The 21215-nt window shown below is 45.1% G+C and overlaps 1 protein-coding gene across 4 annotated transcripts in view; it reads left to right on the top strand.

Moving 5' to 3' along the window:
* The window catches only part of ano6 (anoctamin 6), a 145861-nt gene that overhangs the window by 72617 nt on the left and 52029 nt on the right, over window positions 1–21215 (top strand). For all 4 annotated transcript variants that reach the window (XM_072551962.1, XM_072551963.1, XM_072551964.1 and 1 more), the window contains 3 exons: window positions 760–894; window positions 6452–6517; window positions 14828–15106. In XM_072551962.1, coding sequence (XP_072408063.1) covers window positions 760–894; window positions 6452–6517; window positions 14828–15106 — 480 coding nt within the window. The remainder of the gene's footprint in view (window positions 1–759; window positions 895–6451; window positions 6518–14827; window positions 15107–21215) is intronic.

Raw genomic sequence — 21215 nt, 5'->3', positions numbered from 1 at the left:
TTAAAAGTAACCTGTACCTTAAAAGTGCATCCTGTTGTATAATGTTAAAAATCACATCACCAGGTTATAGACCAACAGGTTTAATTGAAAGCACTAGCTTTTGGAGCACCGCTCCTTCATCCTGTTGTATGGCTGTTTAACAGTTGTAAGTTAATCATAAGAAATGGGCTTGTACATAAATTAGTTGTGTACATGTATGTAGATTGAAGTACTTTGCCTGCTCTAGTGTGTCTCATGTCAGAAAATCTGTTGCTTGAACAGGAGGCTGGTAAATGAGAAAATTGTAGTGACTCAAACCAATATGATTTTCTGCTTTAATTGCCACCTGTTATTTTCCTGCAGATACTCTATAATGTTGCATATCGTGACAAGCTAATGTGAAGAAATACGCGGTTAACGCCATGTTTATTGAGCTATTTATGTTATAGACTTTTCAATATGATGATTTGGCAGAGTGTTTTTGTTCCATTTACCAATTGGACCCCTTGGGTGTTCACAATGTGGTATGTGAGGCACAATATTTCAAATTAATTTTTCTGGTATGTGAAATCCTAAACCAGGATATTCCTGACTTCAAAATTATTGCATTGCTTGTGCTTAGCCATTTGCTGCCACTATTGTGCATTCACTCTTGCAAAATCTGGCAAGTCCAGAAATTATTGTTGATCATTTGTGAGTTTGGGATTGCAGGACCTCTCTCTCCCTGCCTTTTACATCCATTTGTTTTGAATTGAAATATGCGTGGTTTATTAAACACAGGTTGAGTTTGATGGGAATGAAGACTCTATCTTTTTTGCTGATGGCCAACGTCGAATTGATTTTGTATTGGTTTACGAAGAGGAGCGCAGAAAACCAGGAGACAAAAAGCGAATGAGATCAATTCTAAGCAGAAAGGTACCACCTGTTATACCTGTTCATGCATTAGAACTTTTTCCTTCACATTCAGATGCAAGATGACTCTAAGTTTTCTCTGTTCATTAGAGAATGGTGATGTCGAGTGTTGGGAAGTATTCATGAATAAACAGGAAGCATTGTTTACTCAACTTCTTTCCTGCAGTTTATGACCTGAATGCAGCTTTTCAAACCTGAATGCAGCTACAGTGAATTTTCTGTGATTTCCTTTTTTGGGCCACAGTATCTGTCTAGACTCATGATGAAAATCACTTCATATTCCACCGTTAAGGGAGTTCTCAAACTGGAGAACATCAAGCCTCTACATACATTGAGGTATTGGCACCTTCTCAAAATCATGCCCCTACAGTGTTAAAGGATTCCAGTATTTCAACATGCAGATAATTTGTGACAAGAGAGGAATTGCGTACAGCTCTGGCCACCACACTACCAGAAGGATGTGGCTGCTTTGGAGAGGGTACAGAAAAGGTTTACCAGGATATTGCCTGGTACGGGGGATTTTAGCTTTGAAGAAAGGTTGGATAGACTGGGTTTGTTTTCACTGGAATGCAGGGGTGTGAGGGGTGACCTGATAGAAGCTTATAAGATTGTGAATGCCGTGGATAGAGCGGAAAGTATGAGTCTTTTTCCCAGGGTGAAGGGGTCAGTTACTAGGGGACACAGTTCAAGATTTGGTGGAAGTGGCTGGGAGGTTCCTGAAGAGATGTGAGAAGGATGTTTTTCCTCACAAACGGTGGTGGGTGTCTGGAACATGCTGCCAGAGGAGGTGGTGGAAGCAGACACAACGGCAGCATTCAAAGAAACACCTGGATGAAGACGAGTAGGAGGGGAACAGAGGGATACTGATCCAGTAAACGAATAGAGTTTTTGTGTGGAAGGGTAAATGTGTCAGCGCAGACTTGAAGGGCTGAAGGGCTTGTTCCCAAGCTGATTGTTCTTTGAATAACTTTTGTTGAAAACTGCAAATTCTTAGATTACTGTAAGCACAGACTTTATGAACCAAAGCAGAAGGTTTAAGAGTGGAGAATTAAGCATTTGCTGATTCATAAATATATTAATAATAGAATTCTTGTTTTGATGATCTCTTTAAGTTGGAATGTATAGGCACTGGACTGTATAATCTCAGAAATTTGTTCTCTTAGCTCTTGGAACAATAATGGCCAGGATTCTCCTAGCTGTGGGGAGTTTTGCGGTGTGTGCTTTCTTCCAACCAGAGTTAGTCAACATAGACTGAGAATTTTCAAGGCATTGGGGCTTGTGATACTCCTGGGGAGCTGTCACTTGGTCAAAGTAATAAACTCATACGTACTGGGCCATTCTGCTCTCTGGAACATCACTCCAGGAGCTAACAAGAAAAATACTCTCATACTGCCCCATTCTAATGTTAAATTAATGATAATGATGTGGGGATTGTGTTCAGTGTTAGAAATATTGGAGAAGTGTTCAACTTTTTTGCACAATTTTTCCTTTGCTTGCATATTTAAATTGATTGAAATATTTATTAAGGAACCAACAAAAGTTCACCTAATTTCTAGACTGTGAATTGTTGGGTTTGTACTTCCTCACTTTTAGAGTGACTTCTCTTAAAAATGAGCAGGCTGTCACTGAAGTAGTAAGGAAGATCTGCTATTTCTTTACATTTGGAGTCATGCTGGTGCAGTAAGATTTGAATATTGAAGTGAGAATTGATCCTTAAAGAGATTGTACCTGAGCATTTAAAAAAAACCCAGAAAATTGGAAAGAGACAGCATGGTTTAGAAACAGAAGTAGGCATTTGGCCTTTCAAGCCAGCTTCAACATTGCCTGATCATCCAACTCAGTACCCTGTTCCCACTTTCTTCCCATATCCTTTGGGTTCCTTTAGCCCTAAGAATCATATCTAACCACTTCTTGAAAACATTTCATGGTTTGGCCTCAACCACTTTCTGTGGCAGAGAGAAGAAGTTTATCTTCATCTCGGTCCAATTTACCCCACATCCTTAGATTGTGACCCTTAGTTCTGAACTTGCCTGCCATCAGGAACATCCTGTTAGAATTTTATAGGTTTCTATGAGATCACCCCACATTCTCCTAAACTCCAGTGAATATAGTCTTAATCGATCCAGTGTCTCTTCTTGCTGTCCCATGTTTCAATCCGGTAAACACTTGGTTGTAGTCCCTCCATAGCCAGAACTTCCTTCCTCAGATAAGGAGATCGAACTCCATACAATATTCCAGGTGTAGTCTCACCAAGGCCCTGTATAATTGCAGCAAGGCATCCCTGCTCCTGTGGGAGCAAGTCAGGACTGCAGATGCTGGATATCAGAGTCAAAAAGTGTGGCACTGGAAAACCACAGCAGACCAGGCAGCATCTGAGGATCAGGAGTGTCGATGTTTTGAGCATAAGCCCTACATCAGGAAATGGTTCCTGCTCCTGTACTCAAATCCTCTTGCTATAAGGCCAACGTACCTTTTGTATTCTTCACTGCCTGCTGCACTTGTATGTTTATTTTAAGTGAGTGATGTACAAGGACACCCAGGTCTCATTGCATCTTCTCCTTTCCAAATTCCCTGTCACATTTTAGATAATAGCCTGCCTTTCTCTTTTTTTCCTACCAAAGTGGATAACCTCAAATTTACCCACATTACACTTCATTTGACATGCATTTGCCCACTGTATTTATCCAAGTCACAGTTAAAGCATCCCTACATCCTTCTCACATTTTGCCCACCCACCCAATTTTGTGTCATCTAAAAACTTTGGAGATATTACATCTAGTTTCCTCATCTAAATGATTAATGTATTTTGTGGATAACTGGGGTTCTAGCACTGGTCTCTGCGGTACCCCACAAGTCACTGCCTGCTCTTTGTTTCCTATCTGCCATGTCTGTACACTACCTTCCACCCCATGTGCTTTAATTTGACATGCTAACTTCTTATGTGGGACTTTATTGAAAACATTGTCCAATCCTGTCACCATTTTCCATTTAAATCTTTTATAATCGCCTCTAGTATTTTCCGAACTACCAATGTCAAGCTAACTAATATGCAATTTCCTGTTTTCACTCTCTTTTTGGGTAGAGGGGTTATATTAACTGCTACTGCTCTGGAGTTTATAAAATCTTGTAAAATGACCTAGCAATGCACCCACTATGTCTACGGCCACTTCCTTAAATACTCTCGGATATAGACTTTTGGGCCCTGGGGATTTATTGGTCTTTATTCCTATCAATATCTCCAACACCATTTCCATACTAATACTGATTTTTTTTCACTGAAGGCCAAAAGACACAGGAGCAGCATTAAACCATTTGGTCCGTCCACCATTCAGTCATGGCTGTTAGGTTTCTCAATACCATTCTCCTGCCTCCACTCAGTAATCCTGATGCCCTTACCAATCAAAAATCTATCTGCCTCGTCTCTTGTATTCTAGCCCTCTCGAAATGAATGCTAACATTGCATTTGTCTTCCTTACTGCCAAATGAACCAGTATATTAACCTTAAGAGAGTCCTGAACAAGGACTCCCGGTTCCCTTTGTACTTCAGATTTTCAAAGCCTTTCTCCATTTAGAAAATAGTTTACACCTTTATTCGTCCTGCCAAGGTGCATCACCTTGCACTTACCCACATTTATTCTGTCTGGCACTTCCTCTACTATACTAGCCTGTCTAGGTTCTTCTGCTTCCTCAACAGTACCTGTCCCTCCAACAATCTTTTTCATCTGCAAACTTATCAACAATACCCTCAATTCATTCATCCAATCATTAATGTATCATGTGAATAGTTATGGTCCCAACACTGACCCTGCAGAACTCCACTAGTCACTAACTGCTTCCTCTCTCTTTCTCTCTAGAGCATATGTTTCCAAACATTTTAGGGCTGCTATTTGTGTCCTGTTTTGTGAAGCCAAAAGCCAAATATGTACTTAATTGGTTTGCCATCACTTTGTTCTCCATTATAGCTTTCCCTGTGTCTGATTGTAAAGGATTTACATTTGTCTTCATTAATCTTTTTCTCTTCAGATACCTACAATCGCTTTGCAAATGAGTTTGCACGTTTCCCGCATGCTCTATTTTCCACCTCTATCCTCCTTTGCCAAATCAACTGCTCAGATCAGCTGCTTTTTCTATTTTGGTCAACTTTTACCAGCCTTTCTTGGATCTAATAATATCCCTAATTTCCTTTATTAGTCATGGCCAGGCAACTTTTCCTGTTTGATTTTTGCACCACTGAGAAATGAACAATCATTGCAATTTCTTAAATGTTTCCATTTATTATGGCACCTGACCTTCCTGCCTAACTTTGGCAGAGGCCTCTTCTCCTGGCCCAGGCCCAGTGATGAGATGGCTTCCAGCAGCCCAGAAAGGCGGTACAGGCCTGGCACCTGGTGGAGGTCATCCTGGGTGTAGCAATCTCAACCTCGCATGGTGGTCTTGTTCCGGAGTGGAGTTCTTGGGTGACTTCTAGGTATTCCAGCCACTCAGTGTGGAGGTCTAGTTCTGGAATGGAGGTCTCGTCTCAGCCCAATTTTCCAGCGATTCCCAAATCCAGGAGCCATTAATGGACCTGGTGATCTTTTACATTTTTTCTTTTTATTTATGACTTCAGTTATTAATTTAGGTGCTCTAGTATGGCGACTTATAAATTTTTTTCTTCTTTTTTGTAAAAGTACATGTGACAATAAATTACTTTTCTACAACTGCCCTTGAATTCTCTGCCTATCACTTTTCTTCTTTACCATTCTCTTTTTTTTTGACATTGTTTCCCTCTTTTCCGTCTCCCTGTACAAGTAGACGTATTCCTCCTGTCCTGTGCAGCACAGCCAATCGTGATGCAACAAATTTTGCTATTGCTACTTTCCTCAAGAGGTCAGTAGTTTATAAAATCTTGTAAAATGACCTAGCAATGCACCCACTATGTCTACGGCCACTTCCTTAAATACTCTCGGATATAGACTTTTGGGCCCTGGGGATTTATTGGCCTTTATTCCTATCAATATCTCCAACACCATTTCCATACTAATACTGATTTTTTTCACTGAAGGCCAAAAGATACAGGAGCAACTAAACCAAAATGGTAAATCTGTTTTGCAGGGGGCCGCTATATTGGCTTCTAGTCCTGTTTCAGTGCCTGGTGGTCATCCATTCCCTCCCTGCCTCTGAGGTCTAAACCTGTGGAGTAGCCACCTCTCTGTACGTGCTATCCATTAGTCTCTCATCCTCATGGATCTTCCACAGTGTCTCCAGTTGCCTTTCCAGCTCCAAAGCTGGGGCTTCCAGGAACAACAGCTAGAGACACTTCCTTCTCACATTCTGGTCCTGGGCACTGGAACAGTATTGAGTATTAGGAGTGACTTCATTAAAAGCATCTGAAATTTCGTTCTTCAGAATAGGACAATATATTTTTATTTTCTACCTTGTTGCCCAGGAATGTGCAAAGATAGAAATTGATTGTAACCTTTTTAAAACTGAACCTAAATGTGCAGTTCAGTCTGGAATCAGTTAAGAATGTTATATTTCTTTAAATCTCTTTCTTAAATATTCTTTATTTGGTATGCAGAGAAAAAGAGCATTTTTTCAAGAAAACTTAATGAAAGAAGGCATACAGATTGAAGCGACAAAATCAGTGAGTACTCATTTGACTTTTATGTACTTTCCATTGATAAGTTTATGTTGCAGAAATCTGGTCCAAGTTATTGTAATCACTCATCCAGGGTCCAATTTTTAACCTCAAGCCTCTTCAATAATAAAAGGTTAAAACTGTACTTTATTCTTGTGTCATATATTCTGTGCAACCAAACACGAGTTTGTTCTTAATCATTTTCCTTTAGCAATTTCCATCTGTTTCTAGTCCATATCTCAGCTAAAAGCAACATCGTTAGTGTGGCATAATTAAAATCATGGAGATGTACAGCATGGAATCAGACCCTTCGGTCCTACTCATCCATGCTGACCAGATATCCCAACCCAATCTAGTCTCATTTGTCAGCACCTGGCCCATATCCCTCCAAATCCTTACTATTCATATACCCATCCAGATGCCTTTTAAATGCTGTAATTGTACCAGTCTCCACCACTTCCTTTGGCAGCTCATTCCATTCATGCATCACCCTCTGTGTGAAAAAGTTGCCCCTTACGTCTCTTTTATACCTTTCCCCCTCACCCTAAACCTATTCCCTCTAAGAACAAAGAACAGACTTAAAGAAAATTTACAGCCCGGGAACAGACCCTTCAGCCCTCCAAGCCTGAGCCGATCCAAACCTGTCAGTCAATTCCTAAGCATTTTTATCCCTCTGCTCCCCACCTAGTCATGCATCTGTCCAGACGCATCTTAAATGAATCAACCATGCCTGCCTCTACCACCTCTGCTCGCAGTGCGTTCCAAGTGCCCACCACCCTCTGTGTGAAATACTTGTCGCATGTATCCCCCTTAAACTTTCCACCCCTCACCTTGAAAGCGTGACCTCTCATTATTGTATCCTTCACCCTGGGAAAAAGCTTGTCTCTATCCCCCCCTGTCTATACCCTTCATGATTTTGTAAACCTCAATCAGGTCCCCCCTCAATCTCCTTTTTTCTAATGAAAATAAACCTGGACAGAGTGGATGTTGGGAAGATGTTTCCATTGGTAGGAGAGACTGTTCCAAAAGAGCAATCTCTAATCTTTAAACAGTAGCTCTGGGCTCACCACAAGAGATAACACCCTTTCCACTTCCACCTTAACAAGGCCATTCAGGATTTTACGTATTTCAGTCAAGTCACTCCTCACCTTTCTAAACCCCCTTGGAAACAAGCCCAGCCTGTCCAACCTTTCGTCTTAAAACACCCTCTCATTCCAGATGTCAAACCAGTAAATCTTCCCTGAACAGTCTGCACTGTACCTTAAACTAGGAGAGCAGAACTGCACACAGTATCATCAATGCCCTCAATCACATCTCATCAATTGTATAACTGCTGTATACCATCCTTACTTAATGATCACTTCCTGTACAATAAAGGATAGCATTCCATTAGCCTCCGTAGTTACTTGCTACATAAGCATATTAACTGTTAGAGAGTCATGCAGGAGAACTCCTAGCTTGCTCTCTGCATCTCAGAACCTGCAATCATTTTCCATTTAAGTAATACTTTATTCTTCCTGCCAACATAAACATCTCTGCTGCTGAACACCTGGAGATCCCCTTGACCATGTGCTGGATTTAAATTGCCAATGAGAAGGAGCAGTGCATGCCAGAGAGATTGCTAAACTGTTGTGGGCAGCAGTGACCTGCCCTGCCTTATTGCAGATTTCAAAATCCAATCCAGTTAGTTTGCTAGGAGCGAAACAATGTCGTGAAATAAACATGGAAAAGCCAGGCATCAAACAGCAGAGAAACTGCCAAAAAGAAATGGAAAAAAAGTAGAAGTGGACAGTATGAATGGTGCAAAGAAGGGAAATATGACATCATGACCAACAATGCGTAAAGGACACTATATATGATATTCAATATACTATTGGCAGTAACTTTATGATGATCTATTAACTATCTTCTGCTTTCACACACAGTGAATGTACACTTCCTTCAACACTTCCCTCATCGCGTGATGTTAATTAATCATTTATTACAAAAATAAATTTTCCAACTTCTTACAATGAATGCGATGGGAGATTGCACTCTTGATATAAAAAGCCTTCATTTTTGTTTTCGTTTATATTTACTTCTAATGATTAAACATATCACTGGAAGTCACATTATTTCTTGCTATTTGTTACAATTAGCACTCGCAATATATTTCCATTCTTATGAGGGAAAGGTCTAAAAGGGACCTAAGGAGCAATTTTTCAGAAGGTGGTGCATGTATGGAGTAAGGTGCCAGAGGAAGTGGTGGAGGCTGGTACAATTACAATGTTTTTAAAGGCATCTGGATGGGTATATGAATAGGAAGGGTTTAGATGGATATGGACCAGAAGACATAGGAGCAGAAATTAGGCCATTCAACCCATCAAGTCTGCTCTGCCATTCAATCATGGCTGATAAGTTTCTAAACCCCATTCTCCCTGTAACTGTTGATTCTTTTGATACTCAAGGACCTATCTATCTCCATCTTAAATATTCTCAATGACCTGGCCTCCACAGCCTTCTGTGGCAATGAATTCCATAGATTCCCCACTCTCTAGCTGAAGAAGTTTCTTTTTATCTCCATTATCAAAGGTTTTCCCTTTACTCTGAGGCTGTGCCCTCGGATCCTAGTCTCTCCTACCAATGGAAACATCTTCCCAACATCCACTCTGTCCAGGCCATTCAGTATTCTGTATGTTTCAATTAGATCCCCCCTCATCCTTGTAAACTCCTTTGAGTATAAACCTGGAGTCCTCATATATTCCTGATAAGTAAATTCATTCCTGAGACCATTCTCGTGAACCTCCTCTGAACATGCTCCAGGGACAGTACATCCTTCCTGAGATATGGGCCTGAAAAGTGCACAATACGCCAAATGTGGTCTGTCCAAATGCTGGCAAGTGGGACTAGATTAATTTCGGATATCTGATCGACATGGACGAGTGGGACCCACGGGTGGGTTTCCATGATGTACAGCTCTAAGACTCTATGTCTAAACTATGGAAACATAACTTAAACTTTTGGTTACTTTATCATTCAATATCAGCTTCTATTTTTCAATGGATTGCTTTATGACTTGTATTCCCTGTTAGAGACACACTTCTCCAACCAATAGACATTTCTGTGAAGTAGTGCGGCACTCTGTTATAACTGCTGAGTGAGCGAAATGTTCTTGTGCCAGATTTTGTGGTTAGCAGTGAAGCAACAGAACTTGCTGTCAATCTCAAAGGAAACGGTCAAAAAAACATTGAGCAATCTCCTTGGCATGAATTTCCATTTCTTGACACCAGTTCACATCTGGATGACTGGAGTTTTAGAAGCACTGATGCCTGTGAACAGAACACAAAGTTACTAACACTGAGGTATTCTCACAGACATCAAAGCAGGAAATTAAAAATACTCAAGTCTTTAACTCTTATACTTTCAGATACTGTTGTTAATCATTAAGGTGAAAGTTACAGTACCATATACAACCATGAAACAATTGAAAGTGTGTGGAATTTATCATGATTAAAAGAAATTGACATTCCACAAAGATAAAATTAGATAACTAGGGCCAGTGATTTTTTTTAAAAAGTCTAAACTATGGAAATATAACTTAAGTTTTTGGTTACTTTACAATTCGATATCAGCTTCTATTTTTCTATAGATTGCTCCATTACTTGTATAAAAAATGAGATAAGCTCTAATTCAACAAAGTATAACATTTTAAATTAACAACAAGACAGAGTGAAAGTGAAACTTTTTGACAGTTCATTAATTGCTTCAGGATTAAACTCTGAGGGATCATCAACAGTGCAGTTGACGGAGGAGCATAGCATTATTGATAGCAACTGCTAAACCTCTGCGGTACTCTGCACATGTGCAGATTTTCACAGTTACTGGCAGTTTCATTAGAGTATGGATGACAAATACTGGTGGTTTTGCCATTTTCACCAAGTCCTGGTGGACAGTGTTGCCCTGCAAATTGTAAAATATGGTCAGCTGCTTTCGTTCCATATTGCTCTGCAGTTACCTTCACGAAAGTAGCAGTTTGCACTTAAAGCCCACCTGAAATTCATAAACTTATTATAATTACATGTTAATTATCAAATAAATGGGACTAGATTAATTTAGGATATCTGGTCAGCATGGACAAGTTAGACTGAAGGGACTGTTTCCGTGTTATAGAAGTCTTCCTCTATGACGCTAAACTCTGCACAGATATCTAACTCTAGTAATTGATAGTACAGGTACCCTTAATGTTTTATCAAATATTGCCACTCAAACGCTAAATTAGAGACAAAAAAAACTGCAGATACTGGAATTCAGGGCAGACAAGCAGGAAGCTGGAAGAGCACAGCAAGCCAGGCAGCATCAGGAGATGGAGAAATCCGACATTTCGGGTATAACCATTCTTCAGGAATGGGGGTGGGGGGTAGGGGGAACTGCAGATATTGGGGGTGGGGAGGAGTTATGGGTGGGGAAAGGGGCAGAGTGGTGAGGTGGTGGTAGGTGAGTATGGGTCGTAGGTCCGACCTGGTAGGTTAACAGGAGGAATAAATTGGTTGGTAGCTGGAAGGAGGGGTCGGTTGGAGGGATGAAAGGATGGGGGAGGGGCTGGAAAGGGAGTCAGGGATGGGTGGGAAGGTTATTTGATATTGGAGAGCTCAATGTTGTGTCCTCTGGGCTGTAGGATGTCTAGGTGTTGTTCCTAAACTGGAGTAATTCATCAACTTTGCCAACAATTTCCACTCTGCCCTTAAATTCACTTGGTCTATCTCGGATACCTCCCTCCCCTTCGTTGACCTCTCTGTTTCCATGTCTAGCGACAGTTTATGGACTGGTGTTTGCTATGAATCCACAGACTCCTGTAACTACCTGGACTACACCTCCTCCCACCACGTATCCTGCAAAACTCCATCCCATTTTCCCAATTACTCCATCTCCATCCCATCTGCTCTGATGTGGAGATGTTCCACTCCCAAACATCCCAGACATCCACCTATTTTAGACAATGTGCTTTTTCCCCTCTGCCATCCAGGTAACCTTCCACTGTCCCACCTCCATACCCAGGTCTATTGCTCTAAACTCCGCCCCAACCCAACATAATAAAGACAATATCCCCCTTGTTCTCAAACACTTCCGCCAACTCCAACTAGACCCCATCACCAAGAACATCTTCCCCTCCCCACCCCTCTCTGCCTTCTGAAAGGGCTATTTCCTTCGCCAATCCTTGGTTTACGCCACTCTCCCCACCAACCCCCTTGATCCCCTGGTACTTTCCCCTGCAACTGTAAAAGATGCAAAACCTGTCGGCCTCACCTCCATCCAGGACCCCAAACAGTCCTTCCATGTGAGACAGAGGTTCACCTGCCTCTCCTCCAACTTAGTTTACTGTAACCACTGCTCCCGATGTGGTCTGCTCTACATCAGGGAGGCCAAACATAAACTAAAGGGCACGTTTTGCTGAGCATCTCAGCCAGGCTGTTTTGGGCAAGCCTGACCTCCCGGTCATCGCCCATTTCAATTCCCCTTCCCACTCCCTCTCCGACATGTCCATCCTTGGCTCCTTCATTGCCACATTGAATCAGACTGCAAATTGGAGGAAAAACATCCCATCTTCCACCTGGGCAGCCTACAGCTCAGAGGACACAACATTGAGTTTTCCAATTCCAAATAACCTTCCCACTCATCCCCCGACTCCCTATCCAGCCCCTCCTTCCTTCCATCCCTCTGACCGATCCCTCCTTCCAGCTACCAACTGGATTCATTCCTCCTATTGACCTACCTACCACCTGTATTCATCTATCATCACCTCACCACTTCACCCCTCTCCCCACCCATAACCCTCCATTCTCCCTCATTTATCTGCAACTCTCCCTACTCCCACCCCCAGTCCTGAAGAAGGGTTATACATGGAACATTGACTTCTCCATCTCCTGATGCTCCCTGACTTGCTGGGTTCTCCCAGCCTCCTGCTTTTCTACTCAAATTCTAAAGTCCAGAAATCGACAATAAAAAGTCTTTTTTTTCTGCAAATTGGAATTTTCTTTTTATATATATCAAAATGTATATAAAACAAAATATTAATGAAAATCAGACTTGCCCCTAGGATTAATGAAGTGTAGATGCATTGGTGTTAATTTTACAAAACCTATTGGATGTTGGGAATACTCCATTAGATTGGAAGCTGGCAAAAATCATCTATTTAAGAAGGAAGGGAAGCAAAAAACAGGAACTATTGGCCTGTTAGCTTCACCTCTGTCATGGATCATCAGAATTGATCATTAAGGAAGTTATAAATTGGAAAACCTCAAAGTAATCGGAAAGAGTCTGTATGGGTTAAGAATAAGATATACTGGTTAACCAATTTATTGTAATCCTTTGAAGAAGTAACATGTGCTGTGGATAAAGGGGAGCCTGTTGATTTACATGGATTTCCAGAAGGCATTTGACCAGATTTGACCTAAAAGGTCTCAGATCAAAGTAGTAGCTTGTGCTGTAGGGAGCACAAGGTTGGCAGGCTGGTAGGAATCGGAGAGTACATAAATGAGTCTTTTTTTTCAGATTGATATGATGAATCAGGTCCCACAACGGTCTGCATTGGGTCTTCAACTTTTTAATGATTCATATCAATGTTTTAAGGGAGGTGATAAAAGGCACAATAGCTAAATTTGCAGATGGCACAAAGACAGGTAATAAAGTATGCTGTGATAATGACATAACAAGAATGCAAACCAATATGGATGAAGGAGTGGGCAAAAGTCTGGGAGATGGAGTATAATGTGGAAAAATGTAAAGTTGTTCAGTTTGGCTGGAAAAATTGAGTAGCAGTAGATAATTTAAACAGAGAACAAAATTCTGAGGTGCAGAGTAATCTAGGTATTGTGGTGCATGAGTCACTAAAGATGATAAGGAGATAGAGCAGATGATCAGGAACGCTGAGTTCAGAACAGCAAAGGATGATTTGATTGACATTTACAAGATCTTGAATGGTCTTGACAAGTCAGACATGGAAAGGATGTCTCCTCTTGTGGATGGGTCCTGAACTCGGGCATAGTCTGTTAGGATAGAGATTAAAGGGTTGTTTTTCTCTGAGGTTGTACAATTTTGGCCCCCTCCACCTCTGAAGATGGTGGAGGTGGTGTCATGAGATATTTTAAGGTGCAGATAGGTAGATCCATGTTAGGCAAGGGTCTCGAAGTTTATCGGGGATAGATGGGAATATGCAGTTTAGAACACAAACCGATTAAGCATGCTTTATTGAATGGTGAAACAGGCTTGAAGTGCCAAATGGCTTAATTCTGCTTCTAATTCATGTTCTGTATGTTATTGTACCTCTTAATTCAATGTCTCTGTCTCTGTCTCTCCCTTGTAATTCCCTTCTTGTACCTTTTCACATTGACTTTGCTCACTTTAGATTAGGTTAGATTAAATTAGATTACTTACAGTGTGGAAACAGGCTCTTCGGCCCAACAAGTCCACACCGACCCGCGGAAGCACAACTCACCCAGACCCATTCCCCTATATTTACCCCTTCACCTGACACTACGGGCAATTTAGCATGGCCAATTCACCTAACCTGCACATTTTTGGACTGTGGGAGGAAACCAGAGCACCCGGAGGAAACCCACGCAGACACGGGGAGAATGTGCAAACTCCACACAGAGAATCGCCTGAGGCAGGAATTGAACCCGGGTCTCTGGCGCTGTGAGGCAGCAGTGCTTACCACTGTGCCACCGTGCCGCCCACTGCCACCGTGCCACCCAATTCATCTTCCTTCTCAGTTGGGGTGGCACAGTGGCTCAGTGGTTAGCACTGATGCTTCACCTGGGGGGTTTGATTCCAGCCTCGGACAGACTGTCTGTGTGGGTTTCCTCTGGGTGCTCCGATTTCCTCCCACAATCCAAAGGTGTCCAGGTTAGGTGGATTGGCAATGGGAAATGCAGAGATAGGGGGTTGATCTGGCTAGGATGCTCTTTGGAGGGTCAGGGCGGACTTGATGAGTGGAATGGTCTGCGTCCACACTGTAGGAATTCTGTGATTTCTTAACGAGATACATTGGAGGGATCATTCTTCATTGAAATCACAGGGTTTTTTTAGTTCTTCCTGTGCTGACATCAGCTCATATTGCAGGGCAAATTAACCTATAGAAAGAGAAAAATAGTTTTAATATTTCAAGTTGATGATTCCAAGGTTTAATCTTGTTTCTTCCTACACAGATGCAGTCTGCTAAGTGTTAATAGCATTTTCCATTTTTATTTCAGATTTCAAACCTCCATGTAATTTTGTTTTTGTATTAGTTGAAAAATGTGCTTGTACAAACTTTTTCACATTGTTAAATTATATTTATAGGTTATGGATCACAGCCTTATTTTTCTGAAACTCCATGCACCATGGGATCTTCTTTGTCGTTATGCTGAACTTCTTCATATCAAGCTACCTCTACATTCCAATGATATAAAACAGAAACCCTCCACATTCAACTGCATCACTAAGATTTTCTCAGTGGATGAAGACAAAATTCCACCAGAACCTGAATATTTCACTGCGCCTTTTGAGATGGATCGTATTAAAAGTTTCCAAATTGACGATCATGATTCATTCTTCTCACCAGCAACAAGAAGCAGAATAGTAAGATAATATCAAACTGTGTTACCGCTATCTTCTCGGCTGTATTAAAATATATTGAGGTTGATTAAGTACAGAATGTATGTAACTGTGTTATGACCAGATGAGAAGGTGTAGCTTCTCTTTATATCCTCTTCTTCATGGAATCCCTACAGTGGGGAAACAGGCCATTCGGCCCATCGAGTCCACACAGGCCCCTTGAAGAGCATCTCAACCAGACTCACCCCCTTATAACCTTGTAACCCTGCACTTCCCATAGGTAACCCCTCCTAACCTGCACATCTTTGAACCGTGGAAGGAAATCTGAGCTTCCAGAGGAAACCCACGCAGAAATGGGGAGAGTATGAAAATCCACATGGACAGTCACCCGAGGGTGGGATCAAACCCTAGGCAGCAGTGCTAACCAATGAGCCACTGTGTCACGCCATCTTATTTGCCGTCTAAAGGTGTTCCTAACAATTTAATGAGTTTTTAACGTTTTTTTTGGACCGTGACTGTGAAAGTCATGTATAGTCAGGATTACCTTGAAGCAGAGCAGAACTGGAATACAGTGAGCAGTTTGGATTCCCTTACCCAAGGAAGGAAAGTTGACATATCAGGGCAGTCCAGAGAAGATTCACAAAGTTAGTCCTGGGTATGGAGCGATTTTCTTCAGAGGAACTGCATATAAGCTGGGCTAATACTCATTGACGTTTAGAAGATTGAGAGAAGACCATATTGAAACTTACAAGATTCTGAGGGACTCAGCAGGATAGATGTGGTGAGATTGTTTCCCCTTTTGGGGAGTCTGGGAGCAGATGGCATCATCATTTAAAAGGCACCTGGATGAATATATGAACAGGAAGGGTGCTGGTAGGTGGGAATAGGTTAGGTTAGGATATCTGGTCGGCAGGAAAGAGTTGGACTGAAGGGTCTGTTTCCGTGCTGTACATCACTATGACTCTATCGCAGAATAAGGGGTCACACAATTAAAACTGAGATGGGGAGGAATGTTTTCTCGGAGGATAATGAGTCTCTGAAATGCTTTACTGAAGAAGGCTGTCAAGACTAGGTTGCACGCTGTATTCAAGACTGAGATAAACAGACTGTTAATCAATAAGAGAATAAGGGGTATGGGGAAAAAGGCAGGAAACTGGAGTGAGGATTATCGGATCAACCATAATCTCTTTGAGCAGATTTGATGGGTCAAATGACTTCTTTAGGTTTTATTGGATATCCCCAACCTGTTGAGTGCCATGTGTTTGTTCAGATGCTTTCTACTAAGGTAGGAGATGGCCCTCATTTATACTCCTTCAAACAATTGTTTCTGATGAGGCTTTGAGGTTGTACAGTGGCTCAGTGTGAACCCTGCTGCCTCTTGGCACCAGGGCCTAATTCCAGCTTCAGGCAGCTATCTGTGCGGAGTTTACACATGCACCCCATCTGGATGGGATGCTCTTCTGAGGGTTGGTGCAGACTCCGTGGGCTGAATGGCCTACTTTCACACTGCAGTGATTGTATGATGCTTTGGAATGTAGAAACTAAAATGATACAAATGTTTAGCCATCTTTAGTTGTGAATTTCAGATCAATGGAATGTGGCTTTAGTCTTTTTAAAAAGTTAAATTAGTGATTTCAGGCCAATAAATTGAGTCCTTTTTTTAATAAAGCATGGTTACGTAAAATTGCTAAACCGTTTTTCCCAATTGTGAAAACAGTATTAACTGGGGACAGTGACTTCCTTGAAGGGATAAGTTAAAAGAATTGCACTTCTTCATTACTGTCTTTCTTCTTTTGGTTTAAAATTAGCAATTGTTCACAAATACAAACATAGAAAGTAGGAACAGGAGTAGGCCATTCAATCCTTTGTGCCTTCTGCCATACTGCCATTCCAAATGATTATGGTAGATCATCCAACTCAGCACACTTTTCTTGCTTTCTCCCCCATCCCCTTTGATCATTTTAAACCTAAGAATTATATCAAACTCCTTCTTAACAACATTCAAAGTTTTTTCCTCACCAAAAACAGAAATTGATGGAGAAACTTTCTTGTACAGCATTTCTTTAAAGCCTATACATTGCAAACCTCTTTTGCATCTTCTCCAAACCTTCCCCATCCGTCCCATCGTGTGGCAACCAGAGCAGAACACAATACTCCATATGTGATCTAACTAAAGGTTTTACACAGCTGCAACATACTTGCCAACTTTCATACTCAAGTGTCCTGACTGATGAAGGCAAGCAAGCCTTTGTGCCTTCTTTCCCACCGTATCTACTCAGAGAGCTGTGGTCTTGCATCCCAAGATCCCTCAGTATATCAATCCTCCTAAGGGTCCAGCAATTTACAACTTACTTGCCTTTTATATTTGAACTTCCAAAATGCATTACGTATTTGTCCAGATTAAACTCCATTTGCCATTTCTTAGTCCAACTGTCCAACTAATCTATATTGTGTTGTATCCACACCATTCCTCACTATCTACAACTTCCCCCAATTTTTGTTGTCTGCAAACTCGCTAATCCAGACCAGAATCTCTTATACCTATAGAAGCTTTTACAATTAGTTTGCACATTTCCCACAAACTTACTGTTGTACTCTATTATCCCTCTCTCAATCAATCCCTTTGTCCTCATTTTGTGAAGTCGCAATCCCCAATCCTCACATCTATTGCTTTTTATATTGGCCATTTTGTATAGCCGTTCCTCTGATTTAATACTATCCTTAATTTTCCTTGTTCACCACAGCTAGGCCACATTTCCCAATTTATTTTTGTACCAGACAGGAATGAACAATTTTTTAAAAAACTCATTCATGGGATGTGGTTGTCACAGCCAGGCCAGCATCTATTTCCCACCCCCAAGTGCCCAGAAAGAGAAAGTGAAATGCTGGAGATCAGAGTCAAAAAGTGTGGTGCTGGAAAAGTACAGCCGGTCAGGCAGCATCCAAGGAGCAGGAGAGTTGACATGTCGAGTATAAGATCTCCTCAGATGCTGCCTGACCAGCAGTGCTTTTCCAGCGCCACACTTTTTGGCCCTAATTGCCCAGAGATCAGGTAAAGGTCAGCCACATTGCTGTGGGTCTCGTGTCACATGAAGACCGGACCAGGTAAGGATGGCAGTTTCCTTCCCTAAAGGACATTAGTGAACCAGATGTGTTTTCCCTGATAATTGACAATGGGTTCATGGTCGTCAATAGTCCCTTAATCCCAGACTTTTTTCTTAATAGATTCAGTTTCCAACATCTGCTATAGCAGGATTTGAACCTGTGTCCCCAGAACATTACCTGGGTCTCTAGAACATTTCAACTCCCCCTCCACTCTGCTGAGGACAAGCTGGTCCTGGGCCTCCTCTGTCATCACTCCCTCACTACCCAATGCCTGGAGGAAGAACGCCTCATCTTCCGCCTCAAGACCCTTCAACCACATGGCATCAATGTGGACTTCGGTTTCCTCATTTTCTATCCCACCACCTTATCCCAGTTCCAACCTTCCAGCTCAGCACCGCCCTCATGACCTGTCCATCTTCCTACCCCTCCCCACTCCACCTCCCTCCTCCCCTCCCCATGCCTCCCCCTCCCCCCTCCCTCCCCACTCCTCACTCCTCCCCCTCCCCCTCCCTCCTCCACCTCCCTACTCCTCCTCCACCTCTCCACTCCACCTCCCCACCTCCACCTCCCCTCTCCTCCCCACTCCTCACTCCTCCTCCTCCCCTTCCCCTCCTCCTCCACCTCCCACTCCCACTCCTCCACCTCCCCCCTCCCCTCCTCCTCACCTCCCTACTCCTCCACCTCCCCCCTCTCCTCCACCTCCACCCTCTCCTCCACCTCCCCACTCCACCTGCTTCATCTCCCCACTTCACCTCCCCCTCCCTCTCCCCACCTCTACCTCCCCCACCTCCCCCTCCCCACCTCCACCTCCATCTCCCACCTCACCTCCACCTCCATCTCCCCTCCCCACTCCTCCCCCTCCCTACACCTCACTCCTCCTCCCCCTCTCTCCTCCATCTCCCCACTCCACCTCCACCTCCCACCTCCCCACCTCCAACCTCCCCACCTCCAACTCCACCTCCCCCTCCCCCTCCCCACTCCTCCTCCTCCCCCTCCCTCGTCCACCTCCCCACTTCTCTTCCTACACCTCCCCACTCCTCTTCCTCCACCTCCCCACTCCACCTCCACCTCCCCCTCCTCCTCCCCACTTCCACCACCACCTCCATCTCCCCACTTCTCCCCCTCCCCACTCCCCCTCCCCACTCCCCCTCCCCACTCCTCCTCCTCCCCACTCCTCCACCTACACCTCCCCACTCCACCTCCCCCTCCCCCCTCCCCACTACTCCCCCTTCCCCTCTCCTCCCCCTCCGGCTCCCTCCTCCACCTCCCCACTCCCTCTCCCCACCTTCACCTCCCCCTCCCCACCTCCACCTGCTCCTCCCCCACTCCCCCTCCTCCACTCGCCCTCCCCACCTCCCCCTCCCCACTCCTCCCCCTCGCACCTCCACCTCCCCACTCCTTCTCCACACGTACCCACCTCCACTTCCCCTCCCCACTCCTCCCCCTCCCCACTCTTCCCCCTACCCCCACCCCCTTCTCCTCCACCTCCCCACTTCTCCTCCACCTCCCCCTCCCCATCTCCCCCTCCCCACTCCACCTCCCCCTCCCCACTCCACCCCTCCACCTCCCCCTCCACACTCCTCCTCCTCCACCTCCCCACTCCACCTCCCCCCTCCACCTCCACCTCCCACTCCTGACTCCTCCCCCTCCCCACTCTTCACTCCTCCCTCTCCTCCCATCCCCCTCCGCCTCCCTCCTCCACCTCCCCACTCCTCCTCCACCTCCCCACTCCACCCCCACCTACCCCTTCCCACCTACCCCTTCCCACCTACCCCTTCCCACCTACCCCTTCCCACCTACCCCTTCCCACCTATGCCTCCCCACCTCCGCCTCCCCACTTCTCCTCCTCCACCTCCCCACTCCACCTCCTCCCTGTCCCGACTCCTCCCCTACCACCCCAACTCCACCCCCTCTCCTCCCCACTCCTCCACCTCCCCCTCCCTCCTTCATCTCCCCACTTCTCCTCCTCCTCCTCCTCCTCCTCCCACCCACTTCACCTCCGCTCCCCTCCTCCCCCTCACCGCCTCCACTTCACCCTCCCCACTCCTCCCCCGCCTCTGCCTCCACCTCCCCCTCCCCCTCCCCACTCCTCACTCCTCCTCCTCCCCTTCCCCTCCTCCTCCACCTCCCTACTCCACCTCCCCACTCCTCCACCTCCCCCTCCCTCCTCACCTCCCCACTCCTCCACGTCCCCCTCCCTCCTCACCTTCCCACTCCTCCACCTCCCCCTCCCCCCTCCCCACTACTCCCCCTCCCCCTCTCCTCCCCCTCTGGCTCCCTCCTCCACCTCTCCACACCCTCTCCCCACCTTCACCTCCCCCTCCCCACCTCCTCCTCCCCCACTCCCCCTCCCCCACTCGCCCTCCCCACCTCCCCATCCCCACCTCCCCCTCTCCCTCCCCTCCCTCCTCCTCCACCTCCCAACCTCCCCCTCCCCAACTCCACCTCCCCACTCCTCCTCCACACCTACCCACCTCCACTTCCCCTCCCCACTCCTCCCCCTCCCCACTCTTCCCCCTACCCCCACCCCCTTCTCCTCCACCTCCCCACTTCTCCTCTACCTCCACCTCCCCCTCCCCACCTCCCCCTACCCACTCCACCTCCCCCTCCCCACTCCACCCCTCCCCCTCCCCCTCCACCTCCCCTCCACACTCCTCCTCCTCCACCTCCCCACTCCAACTCCACCTCCACCTCCCCCGACTCCTCCCCTTCCCACTCCTCACTCCTCCCCCTCCGCCTCCCTCCTCCACCTCCCCACTCCTCCTCCTCCTCCATCTCCCCCTCCCCACCTCCGCCTCCCCACTCCACCCCCTCCTCGACCCGACTCCTTCCCCTCCCCGTCCTGACTCCTCCCCTACCCCCCCAACTCCACCCCCTCTCCTCCCCCTCCCCACTCCTCCACCTCCCCCTCCCTCCTGCATCTCCCCACTTCTCCTCCTCCTCCTCCCCCCCACTTCTCCTCCTCCCCCTCCCCGCCTCCACTTCATCCTCCCCACTCCTCCCCCGCCTGCGCCTTCACCTCCCCCTC

This window comes from Chiloscyllium punctatum, chromosome 32 (assembly GCF_047496795.1).
Source record: "Chiloscyllium punctatum isolate Juve2018m chromosome 32, sChiPun1.3, whole genome shotgun sequence".
In the NCBI taxonomy this organism is placed as follows: domain Eukaryota; kingdom Metazoa; phylum Chordata; class Chondrichthyes; order Orectolobiformes; family Hemiscylliidae; genus Chiloscyllium; species Chiloscyllium punctatum.
The sequence above is the reverse complement of the archived record's forward strand: the minus strand, read 5'-3'. Positions and strand labels throughout refer to the sequence as shown.